Here is a 19713-nt window from a genome sequence, read left to right as displayed (position 1 = left end):
CAAGATAAGGAAACGTGCTGGATCTTAAGACTGATCGAAGCAGGGTATGATCCATGCTGTTATTAAAGGTGAGGCTGCTTCACCCCTGACCCATCCCCTGTGCTGTGGTTGCCTATGGGTGCTTCCAATTAATATCTATAGCTGGAGGAAGAGTGCCCTGTTGAATAATTTAGCATTTGAAACATTGGTCCCTGCCCCAGGACTTGTATAGTCTCCAACTTTGTCCTTGTTTGTCCTGCACTAGTAGCAAGAAGACCATACCCATAGGTGCCCTACTATTAGAAGTTATAGACTGCAACCAGTGGGCTCTGAGGAGCAAAACCCCACCCGCTTTTCTGTAATCTGAGGATGTCAGAATGAAGTGGCAGCTTGGCCAGCCACTAAACACCTACAGCTAGCCTATAGGCCACATCCACGGCCGATGTCACATCAGTGCAATACTAGTATTGGTACTCTTGATCTAGCTTAGAAGACAAACCCTGAGCAATATGAATAGCATAATGAATGCACTGTCAACTATTTTTATACTATACTATACTATAATGCTGTTTGGGACGAGAACTCTGGCATAGAAGGTCATAGGGACTTTTGGTGTCTCCTATGTATCTTAGTTTCATGTGTAGAATATTCTTCTTGTATGTATTAAAATACTATTTTTTATAAAGTAAAGCACTGACTGGACATTGATCTTACTATCTGGTATTAGAATGTAAGCTGTATTCTGATTGTCTAACCCACATCGCCCCTTGGGTAAGCCTTGGACTGCTCGGTCTCGATATCCTGAGACAGTCACGTAATGTAGAGCAGTAATTTGTTGTACAGTTTGGGTACCAGTAGTACTGTGGCCCCAAGACACCAGTGTGACCATCTCCAATTTACGCAACTAGGGCCTTGTGCCTTAGAAAACCAGGTAGGTAGTGAAGTCTGGCTGTCAGGCTTCTCTTTTGTTCCTGTGAGTTTTCCTACATGGACAGGAAAGCCTCTTTGCTCAAGTCATGGGTGGTTAGTGTTCTTTTTTGTTATTCATTATTGGTCTTTGTAAATAGAAATGTTTTGTATTTTATAAATATGCAAAAGGAACAAGCTACAGATTATCAACTAGAATGGAAACAGGAAGTAGGATGAGCTGTGGTAATCTGAAGCACACAATTAATTAATAGACTTCCATGAAAGGTGTCGCTCAACACTGCTGTGGAGTCGGTATATGCCTTCATTGAAGATCAGAAGTACACGTTTGATTTGTCATCAAAATAAAAAGGCAGTGCTGCAGCTACAAATTACCTGGAGTATTAAAGAGGTCCATGTGGTAGGTTACATTATTGACAATATATCTTCTGTGATCCTCCAACCCAACACAACCTACTTTCATGCAAACCACCCTTGCAGAAGATCTGCTGAGGTGGGCAGGATGAGAATGAACGGGGAGCTACCAGGACTAAAAGAGGAAAGACTTGGGGATTACATAGTGCTATTGCTTCAGTGGTCTGAATCCTTCATTTAATTTGTGCATGAAAAAACAGGCAATGGTCACAGCTTTTATTTTGTTTTTGTGACTTACATTATGTAATACAAGGCAATTAAACATATAAACCTGCCTATGTGTGTAATACGTCACATAAACAGTTATCTGACAATACAAAGTTTTTTTTTGTTTTCTTGCTTTTCATGAAAATGACAAGTTTAGGACTTCTTGTAGAAATCTATATTGTAAAACGTTTGTCTAGTATTTGCAAAGATAATGGGTATTCCAGTGCAAAATTAGATCCCATTACAGAAAACATAAAGTGCTTGGAATGAAGAACCAACAGTACGGAGAAAAGCAACACTTCTCAAGGGGAGTGGGTCCTGTGGGAGAAATGTCAAATGTTAAGTCCTTATTGAAATATAAACAATACTATAAAATCAATACCAACATGTAAAAGCAAGCTAGTGGTCATTTTGATCTGATGAGACCAGCCATCAGGCATGTAGATTCGCCCTGTACCACTATTGTATAGAAATTATTTGAAGTAACAGTGGACACAAGTGATGTAAGTATTTGCTTGAATGTTAAAAATGGCCTAAAACACAACAGTGGAGGAAAGGAAGGCCACCACAAGGGTAGGATTGTATGACGTGTAGGTTTTAGAGCAAAACAAGACTAAGGGCCTTATTACGAGTTTAGCAATCCTCCTGTCAGCCCTTCAGCGCCCCACCAACAGGAGGACTGGCAAGCCCGTCGTGTGCCGCCTGCCGTATTACGATTGTAATCCCGGGTGGGTTGTGCTGCGACGGACACAGGGAGGCGGCTGTGTAAGGTGCATAGGAGAGCCTTAACAGCAGACGGCTGCTGTGACAGCACCAGTAGCAAGATCCTGCACGAGGTGGCATGTATGCCACACTGTGCAGGAAATGGGGTGCAATTCCAGGGGGCACCATATGTGCCCCCCGCATGCACCCCTAGGCCCAGAAGTAGCATATTGAGGACAGTTGCAGACCGCTGGTGTAGCAGGATCCTTGATCCTGGCAGAGCCGGCGGTCTCGTGGCGGTCCGACCTGCAGGTGTACCCACAGTGGTAGTAGTGGTGGGACCGCCACCCGACTATAGTAGTCCTGAGGACCGCCGTACTGGTAACAAGGCCCTAAGTATATATTTACATCACTCATAACACTTAGCCCTACATATAGCAAGGAAAGATAGCTGGCACAATGTCACTTCAACTAGGGCCCAAAAAATATCTTGTACCAGCCCCCTGAGGTACTTGCCATAAGGCATAGTTTTTTTCGTAGGCTGGTGATGATCGTACTTATCAAGAAAAGGGCACCTTTAAGACATGGCAGTTCAAGAGAGTGTGCAGAAAATAATCTGATTGAGAATATTATGAACTAATAAAGAGCAATGCTCATGAGTCTCAGCAACAGCCCACTTCTAGCAGCAACATCTGCAAAACCCCGCTAATTAACCTCAAACCTCTTATGACTTCAAAATCTTGCTACATAAAGACTTTAAAATATCACGACACTAGCCCGAGTTATTGCATTTCTACACATCTTCCTATATCATGATGGAGCCACAGGCAGTAAATACAAACAGTGTAGAATCATACATTGAGGCAAAGGCCAACAAGTCCCGTGATGAAATCCCCTGAAATGCATGCACAATAACTTTGGCAACAACGGTGGCCTAGGTCGTTCTCCTCTGATACAGATCTGAAAAACTGAGTATGGCTCTTATATCACTGTACGAAAGCGGTCGACACTACGTCGCTTACAAACATTTGCATCCACTATATTAACATAAGTATAGATTTACTATTAAGTCCACATCCACTTCCCTTGATGATATAATGGTAGTCAATATAGTTGATGCAGTATTTTTTAGGTTGATATTTCAACAAAAAAACAGGTGTTAAACACTCACAAAAGGACTTAAAATGAAATGGCCAAGTGCACAGTGTTCCTAAAGTGACCAACCATAGGAATAGCAGGAGGCAAAAACAAACTGTGCTGTTTTTATTTTGTTGGGAAGTGTTCCTCCATACCCCGCTCCCCGTCTCTTAGTGAGGTATTCTTCCACTGACAAGGAAAATCACAAACGTGCAACAGTTTTCAATTTTGTAATAGGGTCAGGTCATATCAGAGCTGGAGATATGCAGTCCTCAAAAGATGGCACAAAAAAGTTTAGCCACAACTGCTGACATTTGAAGATTGAAAATAGGTGTATTCTAGGCCAGAAAGATAAGTATCAAGACACCCTGAAATGTGCTTGCTTAGGTTGGGAAGATGGACAAAGTAGAAAACCACATTACAAATGGTGACTTTTGGGTTTACAACTCACCAAATGAGAGGTAGTTCTAACACATGGCATTGCGTTTCCCCTGTTAACCTGAAATTTTACACTGAGAGCTGCACTCGATGGCATCTTCCCCACGTTTCATGCAGAGATAAAATCCCGTCAGTCACAATAACCACCAGTGACTCACATCAAGCGGTGATAAGCAGGTCAACTGCTCTTCTTCAGACCATTTGCGGGATAGGATGCCTTTGTGCAAAAGGTGGCTTGTGATATTGACCTCTAGGTCACAATGTATGGCAAGAACAAGGCATGACAAGATCTCAAGGGAACAGTTTCTGTTTTGGCATTTACTTTGCCGTACACTGAATAAGCCTAAAATGTCACAAAACATCTGATATTTCCACTCAGAGATTAGGAGGCTGTTGGGTGGCATGGGTAACGGTGGCTCAGTATCCGATTTGTGAATTACTCTGTCCACGGCATGAAGGACCGGAGCAGGCCATTTAGCAAGTTACTACTAGCCTCCATCTGTTGCTGAAGAATACGTGACTTTTACCAAAGTTAGCCTCGACTCTTGGGTAGTTTTGGCTCATTAGTAGCACCCTGATCTGCTTCTGGTTCCACATCACACTACACCCACTCCATTATGGCAAAGTAAAGAAAATGAACTCATCTCAACACCCAGCACTAAAGTGGCACACCCTTTTTTCTCAGGTGCTCATAGCAGTTACCCTCCATTGCCAGCAATGGAATATTTGTCAGCTTCACTGGAATGAAGAGGTTAAGATGGAGTTTGCTTATAGGAAATGCTACCCTTCGTTAATGGATGGTAGCATAGTTATGTATGTGTTCATACTGCCTACTGTAGTGCCCAAAAAGCATCACATTGGTGCCACTGTATATTTGACTGTACTATTGCATTTCTTATGAAGTCTTCTGAGTACTTGATAAGGCTAGTCAGCCAGCACCTCCATGATGGTACTTGTAAAGGGACAGCGCGATGGCCAATTAATCAGACATGTGGTCGGAAACCTTGTCCTAATGGGGCAGCCTACCTACCAGACATGGTGGGGAAACCTTACAATGAAATGAATTTTCATTAATACTCCTGCTGCATTGCTAGAAGCATAAACGAACAGAATGGAAAGTGTTAACCATTCTTGGCAGCATCCCTCCCAGAGGTATCCTGATTCGAAATGGTAAAAGGAGAGATACTACAACCGCACATGCTGTTGTGTAAGAAAAGATTACGTGGTGGCTGTGGATGCGTGAAGCCATAACACAAATCCAAGCAGACCACGATGCATCAACCTGGTCATCTCTTTCACACAAAAGGGATGCCAGAGCAGACATGGCATTAGTGTACTAATGCACCCTAAAATAGCAATAAATAATCACTGGCCAAGATATAGCAATGTTGTTGAAACTAACAATAACACAAAACTGATAGAAAAAAAACAATGGCGTACAACCCACGGGATCCAGCGGGTACAATGTTGCAGCCTCATGTACTGCAGTCAAGCTCTATAAAGCTACTTTCAAGTCTTCTGTTGGAGAACAGTTCACGAAGGCAGAGTCCCGGGGAAACTGTCTCGTTCAATGGAATTTCGTTTCTCGTTGCATTGAATTGCATTGCATTGAACTGTGTCAGTAGTGTCCAGTTTTTATTCCATTTTATCCCTCCAGATCTTCCTGGCCTTGTTCTGCTGAAACGTCACATCCCCAGCAGGCGCAAGGCGAACAGCGATCCTCTAATATACTCTTCAACGTCAAATAGTGCAGATCGCAATGTAGACCATCACACACAACTTTCTTTCACTTTCTCATCCTTTAAAAAGGATGTGAGGAGTGCAACGTCTACAACAGTCTGGTTTTTGTGCAACGACAAGTCCTTGAGATGGTCATCATCACTTTGGTCCTTGGCAAAATTTACAAATACCTGGAGAGGAAGACAAAGAAAACACATTTGGTATGCCATTTCCCTTCAATTTGTTTTCAACTCATTCATCACTCTGATGACATTTAAATAAAAATAACAAAGATGACTTAATCAATTTGTTTAAATCCAAGCAAAAAGTGATGGACTTGAATGGTTTATGATGCACAAATGTCACTGAAAAGGCTCAGGCTCTCATTTTATTATGTACACCCACAAAAGGTCTTCTCTTTCTCATCTGAATCATCCTTTGCTTCCGTTGTCGATTAAGTGTTAATACTAAAAGCATCTGAACATCAAGACACTGCATGAAGTATCCAGTACCTCTAGTCGACTACACTGCAGAAATCATGTGTGATTTGCAGGTCACTGGTTTACATTAAAAGGTTTAATTTAGCATTTTTTTCCTTCTGACACATATAAAATGATTTCTGAAGAACTGAGTAATAACACCTATCAAAGTCTAGATGTTCACTGTTACAATAAGAAAGTTGCATCTGCCCACCAATCACGCCTCTCCACCTTTGGATTTACCTTACACCTCACAAAGGGCCTCATTAGGATCCCGGTGGTCGGACCGCCTTATCATGATACTGGTGGTTGAACCCACAGCTGTCGGACGCAACACCGCTGCCAGGATCACGGATCCCAACAGTGCGGCAGTCGGAGGTACCCTGCCATGAAAACGTTACCCTAAAGTGATCCGGGAGCCCCAAACAGAGCCCCCGACCGTCGCTGGCCAATGTAAAGTCTCACTGGGGCACACGTAGTGCTCCCACTTATCTCTGTGCACTGTGTGTCATGCGCAAGGTGCACGGACGTGCAGGAAATGCTGCACGTCCACCATGGTACCGACCACTTTACGACCGCCAGCGCGACAGTCAAATCCAAATATGGCGGTTGGACCGCATGCATGCTTGTCACAATAAAGGACACGGTCCGACTGACCGGCATCGTAATGAGACCCTAAGTGTATATCCATCTTTTCCCATGGCTTGATGCAAATTAACTGTTTGGGGGTCTTCTTAATGGCCTTCTTATCGGCTTCCTAATTCTACCCCATGTTTGAAATAGTATGCTGTGGATACTGATAGGCCTGAAAATGTAATTATACGTCACTTCCAGTGAGAGGCTTGTTGTGGTGTAGGAAAGTCTATGAACTTAATTATCATCGGTTAGGGGCATATGGGTTCCAGGATATCAACCATGAAATAACACTGTATATCTGGCATTTTCCCAAGCTGTCCTCTGCATTATATTCAACTGGATTCAAGGGGGCTATAACAACAAGATGTGTTTATTTACACAGCTTAGTACTCTCAGCTGAGTTTGTTGCATGTGCATTTCTTGGAGGTGGAAGGATTTCTTAAAAAACAAATAAAATACTGCGCCTTTTAAATCTGACAGAAACAGCAGTGTTCACTACACAATTGCCTGTCTCTGGCAGCCAGTTCATCTTTATCTAACTGATCAGCCGCCAAACAACCAGTATAGATGGACAGCCACATTGGAGCTGTCCCAACACCTGCTCATGAGACAGCCGCATGGATTCTGCTTCTCCCTTCCACGCTTTGGGGATTCTCAAAGATGTCAAGGGGGCATCACAGATGCTCTTGATACAATAGGGTGGTGAGGCGGTGGCCGTTCTATTGCCCCCTACAAAGTCCTGTTCACTTTTAGTCAGACACAGTTCTTTACCACAGCTTGGTGTGACTGGAAACTTTAATCATTTCTTCTGTAGGAAACAAGAGACATGTCCCCGTGTCTTTCTAGGACTCGATTACTAGAGTTTCGAGTTAACTCTTATCAGGATTGAAATCTGTGGCCTGAGGTTTGTACTGAGATCTCAAAGTTCTCCTTAACCAACAGTAGCAAATCCTATTCATAAAATTATATTCTTTCCTAAGACAATGCATTTCCTGCTGTATATATTTTTGCCCAATGAGAACAAATGAGTTGTTGAAAGTGTAGCATCCTTTCTTTTAATTGTGCTTCTCTTACACTGCCTTCTGACCACAATACTCAGCTTCCAGGAGATCAACACATTTCAGTCTCAGGCAATCAACAAACGCTTACTTGGTCAAGTGTAGTCTGCGAGACTGAGTAGTCTTCTATTTGGAATTTCTTTTTGTTCTTGGAGAGGATACTGAATATCCTGGCCAGAGAAGAGTGCGTGGAAACGTTACCCTAAAGTGATCCGGGAGCCCCAAACAGAGCCCCCCACCGTCGCTGGCCAATGTAAAGTCTCACTGGGGCACATGTAGTGCTCCCACTTATCTCTGTGCACTGTGTGTCATGCGCAAGGTGCACGGACGTGCAGGAAATGCTGCACGTCCACCATGGTACCGACCACTTTACGACCGCCAGCGCGACAGTCAAATCCAAATATGGCGGTTGGACCGCATGCATGCTTGTCACAATAAAGGACACGGTCCGACTGACCGGCATCGTAATGAGACCCTAAGTGTATATCCATCTTTTCCCATGGCTTGATGCAAATTAACTGTTTGGGGGGTCTTCTTAATGGCCTTCTTATCGGCTTCCTAATTCTACCCCATGTTTGAAATAGTATGCTGTGGATACTGATAGGCCTGAAAATGTAATTATACGTCACTTCCAGTGAGAGGCTTGTTGTGGTGTAGGAAAGTCTATGAACTTAATTATCATCGGTAAGGGGCATATGGGTTCCAGGATATCAACCATGAAATAACACTGTATATCTGGCATGTTCCCAAGCTGTCCTCTGCATTATATTCAACTGGATTCAAGGGGGCTATAACAACAAGATGTGTTTATTTACACAGCTTAGTACTCTCAGCTGAGTTTGTTGCATGTGCATTTCTTGGAGGTGGAAGGATTTCTTAAAAAACAAATAAAATACTGGGCCTTTTAAATCTGACAGAATCAGCAGTGTTCACTACACAATTGCCTGTCTCTGGCAGCCAGTTCATCTTTATCTAACTGATCAGCCGCCAAACAACCAGTATAGATGGACAGCCACATTGGAGCTGTCCCAACACCTGCTCATGAGACAGCCGCATGGATTCTGCTTCTCCCTTCCACGCTTTGGGGATTCTCAAAGATGTCAAGGGGGCATCACAGATGCTCTTGATACAATAGGGTGGTGGGGCGGTGGCCGTTCTATTGCCCCCTACAAAGTCCTGTTCACTTCTTAGTCAGACACAGTTCTTTACCATAGCTTGGTGTGACTGGAAACTTTAATCATTTCTTCTGTAGGAAACAAGAGACATGTCCCCGTGTCTTTCTAGGACTCGATTACTAGAGTTCCGAGTTAACTCTTATCAGGATTGAAATCTGTGGCCTGAGGTTTGTACTGAGATCTCAAAGTTCTCCTTAACCAACAGTAGCAAATCCTATTCATAAAATTATATTCTTTCCTAAGACAATGCATTTCCTGCTGTATATATTTTTGCCCAATGAGAACAAATGAGTTGTTGAAAGTGTAGCATCCTTTCTTTTAATTGTGCTTCTCTTACACTGCCTTCTGACCACAATACTCAGCTTCCAGGAGATCAACACATTTCAGTCTCAGGCAATCAACAAACGCTTACTTGGTCAAGTGTAGTCTGCGAGACTGAGTAGTCTTCTATTTGGAATTTCTTTTTGTTCTTGGAGAGGATACTGAATATCCTGGCCAGAGAAGAGTGCGTGGAGCGAAGCTGATACTGCAACATGCCCCGGTGTTTCTCCTTTAGTACACTGCCTGGAAAAGCAATTGCGAAGAATTCTTCTACAGGCTTCAGGTCAGGATTTGACCCGGATATTCGGACGACAATCGTGTAACCATCTCCGAACCTGAAAACAAAACAAATAGACTCAGAAATCTTTAATAATATTGCGAAGAAAGAAAACAACCCAGGTAGGGTCATCACTATCATGCATAAAAACCATAGCATAAAATTCCCTTAAGCCCAAGAGCTAAACACTATGAGCTGGCCAGTCTCGCAGTGGTGGTGGTCCGTCTAACACATTAAGACTTCTAAAGTAATTGGGGTGAAGGACCGCACGCTGCACCAGGGAACAGTCGTCCCTGGCAGAGGTGGAGGTGTGCCACAATGTAGTATGCTGAGCGGGACTGGCGCATTCCCGCTCAGCATATTACGAGGTCCTGCACCGCCAGCCATTTAATGGCAGGAGAACTGTCATGAAAAGGCTGGCAGTACAGGAATAAAGGGGGCCCACAGGAATACACTCAGGGGGGCTGTCTGTATTCCCCCAAAGTTCAAGTACAGCATGGACATCACAGTCCATGCCGTCCTGGACTTTTCTAACGTTCCTATTGCAGGGCCTGTTTTCCAGGCACTGCCGTGGAAACGGACAAGGACCGTCCGCCATACACGATTTGCACTCGTAATGGCCGGCAGTTCTTGTGCTGGCTTGGCGTAGCTGTGCCAGCAGAGAGCCGGTGCAACTCCGCAAAACTCGTAATCAGCCCCTATGTTCTGAACTGATAGATACTCTGCCTCACACCCCTCCAATATGAGCTAAAAAGTAATTTGTGTCAATAGTCTGAAAGTCGTGAAGGGACTATGTAGCCAACAGAGATCAGCATTTAAAAAATAGTAAGGTAAGTTTAAATTTAATAGGTGTGCAATATAGCAATGGCTGCAGATATAACATATAGTGGGTATATGACTTCATCTGACTTGCGGATGCAAACCACTTTTGAAGGCCCATAAAGCAGATTGGAACATTAGTTAGCTTTATTGACAGCTGTGAAGTGAATGTGCCAGTTCTGCCGCGCAACCACTTTATTTCTCTTTTACCCTCCATCTTTTCCTTTCTCCGTCTCTTCTTCCTCCTTCTTCCCCTTCTTTCCCTTCCCATACCAAGTCCTTGTTAGCCAGAGCTGTAAATGAGTTGTGTGCCCTGAGACAGTCGTAGTCCAGTAGTCATTGACTACATTCTGTGGAACTGATGTTTTACTCTTAAACACTGCAACTTGTGTAATAAATAGTAGCACATTCCTCTGCACCAACAGGAAGATACCAAAGCTTGCTTCCTTCAATCTAGTCGCTTTTCTACTGATTCGTTTCTAATGCTAGCCCCATTAACTGGGGCTTGGGAAGAGAACACTGAAATAATCTAGATTAGACAAATACTTCTTGACTGACATGAGGTAAATTTCAATAGAAACTGCAAAGGATTTCTAAAAATCACTGTGTGTTTCTTCAATAGATATAGAATTTGCTAATGGCTATGTCGCCTCAGTTTGTCATTACCCTAAATCCTATCTCATGACCCTTGGCCATCAAACTGCAGCCTAAAAGTTTTCTAAATGCATGTGAAGCAGAGGTTTCTCCAAGCACAGTGCTAAACTAATGTTTCACAGAATACACAAGTGCGATCCATGATGGCAGCTTGCCCAGTTCAACTACTTCACAAGGAAACAGAGCATCACCACAAGAGACATTTCCACTGACGAGTGATACTACATTTGCAATTGTTGGGGAAGGATGGAATGGACAATATTTAACATCCCTTCAATTGGAACCCCCCAACTGCAAACTGATATATATGTATGAATGAATGACTAATATATTTCTATTGTCGATAAAAACATTACAGTCACTATAAAACAGACAATATGGATACAGCTAGCATGTTTAGAATGGATTGAGCCCAAATTGGGCCAAACTCCACACAAGATGAAGAGGTGAAGAAAACAAAGTCTCAATTCAGACTAATCTTGAATAGGGCAAAAGGATGTCTTTTTGGAAGATGAGGCAGATAAGTATGACTAACATATGCAAAAGGAAACAAAGGAAACATACTTGTTTTTGAGGTGCTGGACACTGCCGAGGCAGCGGAATTTCCCATTGACCATGATTGCCATTCTGGTGCATAGTGCTTCACACTCTTCCATGCTGCAAAGAGACACATCCAATAAGTATGGCAGATAATCACACAATTCTGAAGCTATGCCTGCTAACAGCAGCAGCATTAAATACAGCACGTTTTTGATGGAATGAACTTCAGCAGCATTGATGATGCAGACTACATAAATGCTTATAATTACTGCATATAATTTTGAACCCCAGTTTGCGCAATGATGGAGCACAGTTATAGCAATGACGGAGTACAGTTCTATCAACGACAGAGCACAGAAGAGTTCATACCACTCGGAAGGAGCCTCAGCAAGCATATGAAAATGTTATGCAAATTAAGATATGGAAGGCATATACTGGAAGCTCAAAGTCAGCTTGTAATCAATTTCTCTTAAATAAGTATGAAGGCAGAGTTTAATCAGCACACAAATGCAAAGTACCATGAAAGGTCTAAAAACACAGGAGATAACTAGAAACAAAATGTAGACACTATAACTGAAAATTGCTCAAAATAAACAATTTTTACTTGTTTAATTTCTCTTGTGGGACATGCAACAAAATGTGCTTCATCCCACATCTAAAGGTGATTGAGGATCTAAAATCGGAGTCAGGGCCACCACTGGATTGCATTAACTGATGTACATGCGCAAGGCTTCGCCAATCACACATTTAGGCATGACGATAAAGCTGTCGTTCTAGCACTCACACTCTTGAAATCACACGGTCCTTTCTAAGTGAGGATAAGATGCGGGAAAGGAGGTAAACTCTTGCCAGATACGGTTTTTTACCTTCTGTAACACTGTTTCTGGTGGGTACTGTATCTAACCACATATTTCTCATCTGTAGAATATTTCCCAGGCGCCTGACTGGATACAAAGTTTTCACAGCAGTGTTCCTGGAAGCTGATAGGTGGTGCAGTTTGGCTCCCCTTTGACTTTATTCCACCCGGTAAGTGACAGAGCGGAGGCACATATAGGCGACACCCCTCTACACCAATGTCAGTTTCTTGGTTAACTCTTTTCACACTCTCAGGTATGGAACACAAAGCAATTGAAGTGCAGATCTCTAATTTGAGACCTTTTTAGATGGTAAAAATAAACAACTCCACAGAACTGGATGGTGGAAGGGCATTGATGAATCAACGGTTAGTTGCCACTGAAGTCGATGTGGAACCCGAGATGGGTAGGAGAGGCTCAGACGGTGCAGAGGACCAACTCGTTGGTGGTAACCTGGCTGGAGACCACTGTGGATCCTTGGATCCTGAAGGCCCGCAAGAGCGAGACGGAGAAGTGCCAAAAATATTCTGCATTGCCTCATTAAAGGCCTTGACCTGCTATGGTGTTGCCGATGGCCTGGGAAATCCGGGACAGAGCAGGAACAGTTGTGGATTCGTCTCCTCGAGTTGGGATTGGGAGCGTGACAGATTGGCACCTCAACACACTCCTGACTTCTCTTTGAACAGATAGTAGCGGGATGGGTCGAGTTCTGCTCTGATGTCTTATGCTCCTTCTTCCGCTTTGACTTCAAATTACCAGAAAACTTCAACTGCGAAAAAGACCTGTCGCAAGACCAGTATCATGCGCGGGAATGGGTCAGTGCCCTTGACTTGTGGCAGGAGCTGGACTTGCACGACGTCTTTCACTTCTTTCAGTGTTCGACGACATACAGCTTCGCTTCACGGTCCTGGATTGCCTTTGAGTGCATCAGGGTGCATTATTCTGACATCTTGGGGTAATGCCCTGAGCCTACATACCAGAGGCAGACCATGTGCAGGTCAGTCACTGACATCTTTTTCCAAACGCATCAGGATAGTCTTTGGTAGGAACATCATTCCCTGGCACTCTGGAAAAGGGAATTTCTGAACGATTGGTCAACCGATAAAAAGTTAGCAGAGTTCCGGATCCTCAGCCACATCCAAAGTTGCAGAAAGAAACGAACTGATGTATGCATTCAGGGGTGGCACCTATATTTGGCTCCTCTGTGTCACTTTTGGAGTGTAACAAAGTGAATGTGTAGTCGCATAGCGCCACCTAGTGGCGCACCAGGAACTGCTGTGAAAATATATGAGAAACCAATGATCGGACTGGACTGCCATCCATTCTAGAAGACAGTTGTCAGCACTTACCTGTGAGAGGAGAGCACCACTGATCGGCCCTCTTTAATGATGCTTAGGGCACAGTTCCACAGGAAGCGACGAGATTTTGGGTCCATTCCGGTAGTAGGCTCATCCTGCCATAAAAAGCACTATGTTACTCAACCCATTTGTGCTCTTATATTTCAACAAGCCACTGTTATTTCCAAATCCTCTCCCCCCTCCAAACTACTAAACAAAATTATTTTAAAGAATAGAAAACGTAATTGAACAAAAGTGATACAAAAGACATTAGCGTTTTCAACAGGGTCAACACAAGACTACTAAAGTAAGGCAAATACACTTTTAAGATTTCACAACCAACCCAAACTTTAAACAAATGAAACATTAATGACTGCTCCTAGAAAATGTAAATCATTTTCCATGTGCTTTTTAAATGGCAGCCATTTTGTCTAGCAGGTTGTAAGACTCTTAATGTATTCCTTGCCATCACTGCAACTCTGGGGCTGTCCAGATTTTATAAGGAACTACAGGGACTGGACTTGCACCTGTGACAGGTGGAGGTAATGCCTTAATTCTTCCTCTACTACTATTCATTCTTCCTATGGCAGTCTCATGAGGCTGATCCACTGCCTATATTGGCAGAAGCAGAACTAATAAAAGGTGACTGAGACAGCTCTGTGATTAATCAAAACTGCAGAAACAGACTCTTGTGTTTCTCAATTGAATATGTGAAGGCAAATCAAACTAAAATAAGAATTTTGGGTCTTGTTTATACGTTGGCAGTAAAGATACTTCATTGCGAGTATCCTTATCGCCAACATAATAGTCCGCTCATCCAAACTGGATGCAGGCGGACCATAGGGTTGGCTATGGCGGTTACTACTCTACACCACAATAGCTAAACCTCTCCGACTGTCCAACTGAAGCAAGGGCTGTTGTAGAAAAGGCTATATGCCCACCCACTCAATAAGGATGGCCAGACATGTAGCTATTTTTTTATTGTCCATCACTGCCAGTCAAACCCTGGTGATGAGGGACAGATAAAATGCTAAGAACGCCCACCTCGCCATGGGAGATGACTCCCATAGTGAGGGGAGCATTACATTTTTTATTTTCAAAAAGGAAAATACTTTTTCAGGATTTTCTTTTTAAAATAAAAAAAAAAAGAACTGTTTGGTGCAGGGCTCCGTCATGCTGATCGAGCCCTGCACCAAACAGCGTAGCGCATTGACAGGAACCGTTGGGACGGCAGTTCCTGTCAATGCATTATAAATAAGGCTCCCGGTTTTCCGTTTACGGATTTTTACAGATAGATACAGACAAAAAACAATGTGACTCTGTGCTATCTTGCATGAATTATTGGCCAACAGCTGAGCAATTGAGCAGCATGGGAAATTGAAAAAACAGGATGCAATTCCACTAAATAATGCCATGTGTCCACATACATTGGTAGTATAATGCTAATATTTACAAGTGGATGTTTTGTTATGTAATATTTGGCATCTGAAATAGCTAAAACAGACAAAGTATGAGTGCACGTCTATAATTTAAATAAATATGGAAATGTACAGTTTACAACTCCATTTATCTGCAGAACACAAAGTAAATATAGATAAATACAGATAAAGTGGACAAAAAATAAATGTGGATAAATACAAACGGAAATGCTAAAAAAATAAATACCATAAAAACGGGAGCCATAATTATAAATGACCACCTGCTTGTGGTCATTTTAAAATGTGGCCGGCGGTCCCTCCACCAGGGGGACAGAGTAATATACTCCATCCCACTGGTGGAACAACAAGCCACCCGTACTCATTTAAACTGGCGCACCAGCCAAAAGCAAACCTACTGTTTTGCATTTGCTTGACTTTAAGAGGCAGATTCCAATCTATTTGTTGTGTAATGGATGGAGCTGAGGGCTGCACTACATAGTAAGAACAAGTTGGCCAATTTATGCTTCAGCGCAAATAGATTAAGAGCCTGATTATGAGTTTGTCAGTCTTCCTGTCGGAACGGTGATGCAGCGGACCCAGGAAGACCGACAAGCCCACAATTTCTTGCCCGCCGGATTACAAGTGTACCTATTCAAATTATGGCATACTGACTGCTACATTTTGGCACTTTATATGGCAACACTCACACATATCAAGTTACTAGGAGAAAGTTGGCGAGTGATTTGAATAATACTGGCCTCCCTGTACAACGATTCCCCAAAAGACCCATTGTTAGGTATAGCCCCATTCACATAAAAAAGCACTGGTGTCAGCCAGATGTAGAACTGCAATCAGGTGGGGGGATCTGAAATACCAAAACTGAGGATTTGGCTGAAAGACATGGAGGAGTGATCACAGGATCAAGATGATAAGCATGTAAATGGCTAGCAAGGGCGAGAAACTGCTGGAGCATTCGGGAGATGGGAGAGGGATCTACAAGCACTGTTTCACCGCCTGGATGATCTGCACTCTAAACAATATGGTCTAGCTTAGCATAGTGGTTCTTAACCTATGGTCCGGGGGCTCCTGGGAGGTCTGCAAAGCCTACTCCAGGGGTCCGCGACTGCTTAGGAAATTAAATAATATTAACAGATTGATAGAGTGCATATAAATAAAGAAGCAAAATGTAAAATTGAACATTTTCACATGTGAAGGAATTCGAAATTGGAGGCTAAAACTAAGTTAGTATTCTCAGAATGATTCATGGGAGTAGTGCAAGTGCATCAAACCGAATATCGGATTGATGATGGGTGGCCTCAATTGAATTTAGAAAAGCTCCACCTTCCCAATAAAATTTATATCTTTTTTTTTTTTATATTTGTTTGTGAATTAAATAAAATATTTAATCACTTGTGCATTTGTTTGATAAATGCTTGGTTCTGTATTTTTTTGCATATTGTTTTGCAGTTCAATTCGTCAAAAATACTTAGGCTGAGGTCCCTGGCTTCTAGCAATGACTCAGTGGGGGTCAGAATTCACATAATGATTCAGTGTGGGCTCCGGGTTCCAGTAATAATTAGGTTGGGGTCCACAGAAGTTTAAAGGTTAAGAACCACTGACTTAGTAGGCACAGTTCAGAGACCCCCCCCCCACCCTCTGAACCCCTGCCACCCTCAAATATACTACCTGTCAGATAGTAAGCTAACAAACAAGTAATCTGAAATTAAAGCACTGCTGATGCCAAAACATAGTACAATGTAGGATACATTCTAAATAAGGTTTAGGCGTTTTACACCATGCAATGTGGCCTATGCTTTCTTCTGTTCGTATAATGGCTGACACCTTTCCTGTTCTTATTATTTATGAAGGAAGCTTAAAAAAAATCCCCCCAAAAAACAAAAACTAGTTCCTGGAGTTGACAATTCAGAAACTTTCTTCAATGCAAATCTAAACCAGTTGTATGAATTGCTGCTGTTATTATAAAACCGAGAAATAACAAAACAAAAGCCAGAGTACATTAATGTAGTGAAAGTAAAGGACTGTTTACTAACCAGGAATACCACAGGTGGCCCTCCAATAAGGGCTATCGCGGTCGACAATTTACGCTTGTTCCCACCACTATAATTGCCAGCGTTTCTTTCTGAATACTTCACAAGGCCCAGCTTGCGAACTGTCCACTCGGCCACCTGCATCAAAGAAACACAGGGTGAGCTTCATTCTGCCAATACGCTGAAATCAAACATAAGGCTCCAGACAAAGGACTTTCCTTGTAGCCTTCTCATTAGAAGACCCCTTAGCGCAAATTATAATTGAAATCTATATTATTGTCTATCCACAAATACACATTACAGTAATAAACAATCCTGGTTTCTCTCGTTGTGGAAACAGACTACTTGTGAGAACTTGCGTCTCAGATCAGATTGCAGCTGTAAATTAGTTGACTTGCCTTCGTAGTAACTGCTTCGTCTCAGAGGAATGTGTGAAAATGGGGAGTAATTTGAAACATACCATTACAGCCATAGCCCCAGGATAGCTTTCAGAGGCCTAAGTCTTCAGCAGCTGTGCACATATAGAGCTAATCAAAATGATGGAACTGGGCCAAACTAATTATTTATTTTACAAATGAGAAATGCTTAGTGAAAGCTGATTTGTAAGCATTAACAGAAAACCCTTTTAAGAAGTGTTATTCGCTGCTGTGGATGGGTCTTCCTTCATTTTGTTAGCAGTTTACCTTGCACACTTCCTTCTCGGGGATCCCTCGTAGGAGGGCGTAGAATTCTAAATGCTCACGACCAGTCATTAGCTCGTTGATGGCATCGAACTGAGGACAGTATCCCATGTTCCGATGAACTTCCTGGATACTGGATAAATTACTGAAAGCAAAAGAAATGTTGGTCTTACTATAGTCATGTCTTAAGCAATCCTACCAACACTTCCTAACAAAGGTCCCATGAATCAACTAAGAGCTAGAATACTGCCCTGATAATTTAAATGTTCTCCAGTGTTAGTCCAGAACACCAAGCTGCAAACTAACCACCTAACAGACAAACATAGCTCATCATTGAAGGTGTCTTACTACAAGCAGAATCACCTTTCTATAAAAAAGAGAGTAGATCTTCTCCCCTCACCTGTGTCCATTGAGGAAAGCTTCTCCTGCGGTTACGTTTGTATCTCCAGTTAGCATTTTAAAAGTAGTTGTCTTGCCAGCGCCATTGACACCAAGAAGCCCAAAGCACTAAACATTGAAAAAAAGGTTTATCTATTAGACAACAAAGACCACCCTTTAATAGTCCAACAATCATGATCTTCTTAGATTGTTTAACAGGCTAAGGCCTATGGCACACAAATACTTCCATAAATGAGTTCCCAAGTATTATACACCTACTATGCACACCTATCTCTAAACCAAATGTCCTACTGTCATAACTTTTACTTTATGCATTGTAATTCTCCACTACTAGGATGGCCGAACAGCAGCATCAAAGTACTTCTGGAACAAGCATTGGATTGAAAAACACTGGTAAAACAAGCAGACCTTTCCTGAGTTCAATCCCTAGCATTGAAGGAAGTGATGGCTCTCGAGGTGTTTATTGTATTTTTTTAAATCCTTCTCCAAGGACAGGACAAAGCCACGGACAGAGGAGCACCCCGAGAGAGCTGCGAGTTCACCAAACCTTTCACATATCAATAGGAGCTGCCAGTGGTCATGTGAGGCATACTTTAGGTGTCTAACATGTGGTGTGGGAGCAGTGACCTAGACAAGTACTCTGGTGCCCCAGTGTAAAGAGCTGTATGGGGAAGGCAAAGAGTTTTGAATTGAATCTTCTGCTTCACCAGCACCCAGTGGAGTGATATCAGTGCTCTGACCTTTGCATTGTATTTATGTTTCCAGGGATGCCATACACAGTCCACTGCAGTAGTAGAGGTGCAGGAGACCAACTGATCTTACTACCGTAATTCAGTGGTGTGTCAGCAGGAATGGGTCGATAATTCAGAGATGCAGTAAGTGACAAAATGTACTTGTGCAACAAAACTGCTGGTGTTTTAGTGGGTAACATTTGATATTAAGATCACATAGATCCATTCTCATTATGAGTCCGTCAGAATAGAATGGGGTATTTACCACATGTGGTAAATACTATTACCAGGTATTAATTACATTTGGTAAATACCTCCTGTTTTTGTAAAAGAAAAATGGGGCATAACATGTGGTTATGTTTTTTAACATACCGAGTTTTGAAAGTTTTGTCTTTTTTCCAAGGCCTTTACCGCTGATACATTTTGGCAGGAATGACCAGCCGGAATTTTTCAGGGAAAATCTGAGAGAGTGTCATAGTTATCACATAACTCGTAATTCTGATACATATGAAAACGTGTTTGCACAAGGATTGGAATTTAACTCTTAACTCGTAATGGGGCCATTAATCTATTCTGAGAGGAAGAAATTGTATGCAAATCCGTGTTGGTCCCACCTGCAATGTGGCCATTCAAACAAACCTGCTGGACTATGTAAAATCTGAATGAGATCCTAATCAACTCCAGACGGGTTTTGGCCTCCGTGAGTCGGATCAGTGAGGTGCAGCTTGAGTCCTTGTGGCACCACGAGCCTGAGCTCATCTGTA

At 42.6% G+C, this 19713-nt stretch overlaps 1 protein-coding gene across 1 annotated transcript in view; it reads right to left on the bottom strand.

Moving 5' to 3' along the window:
• Nucleotides 1-1522: 1522 nt before the first annotated feature.
• Nucleotides 1523-19713, bottom strand: part of ABCA1 (ATP binding cassette subfamily A member 1) — a 185655-nt gene continuing 167464 nt past the window's right edge. The window contains exons 44-50 of the mRNA XM_085641305.1: nucleotides 18220-18326; nucleotides 17823-17964; nucleotides 17143-17277; nucleotides 13686-13789; nucleotides 11507-11599; nucleotides 9284-9527; nucleotides 1523-5714 (exon numbers count right to left, since the gene is read on the bottom strand). Of these exons, the coding sequence (XP_085497431.1) occupies nucleotides 5574-5714; nucleotides 9284-9527; nucleotides 11507-11599; nucleotides 13686-13789; nucleotides 17143-17277; nucleotides 17823-17964; nucleotides 18220-18326 (966 nt within the window). The 3' untranslated portion in view covers nucleotides 1523-5573. The remainder of the gene's footprint in view (nucleotides 5715-9283; nucleotides 9528-11506; nucleotides 11600-13685; nucleotides 13790-17142; nucleotides 17278-17822; nucleotides 17965-18219; nucleotides 18327-19713) is intronic.

Source organism: Triturus cristatus, chromosome 2_2, assembly GCF_964204655.1.
Source record: "Triturus cristatus chromosome 2_2, aTriCri1.1, whole genome shotgun sequence".
Taxonomy (NCBI): Eukaryota; Metazoa; Chordata; class Amphibia; order Caudata; family Salamandridae; genus Triturus; species Triturus cristatus.
The sequence above is the reverse complement of the archived record's forward strand: the minus strand, read 5'-3'. Positions and strand labels throughout refer to the sequence as shown.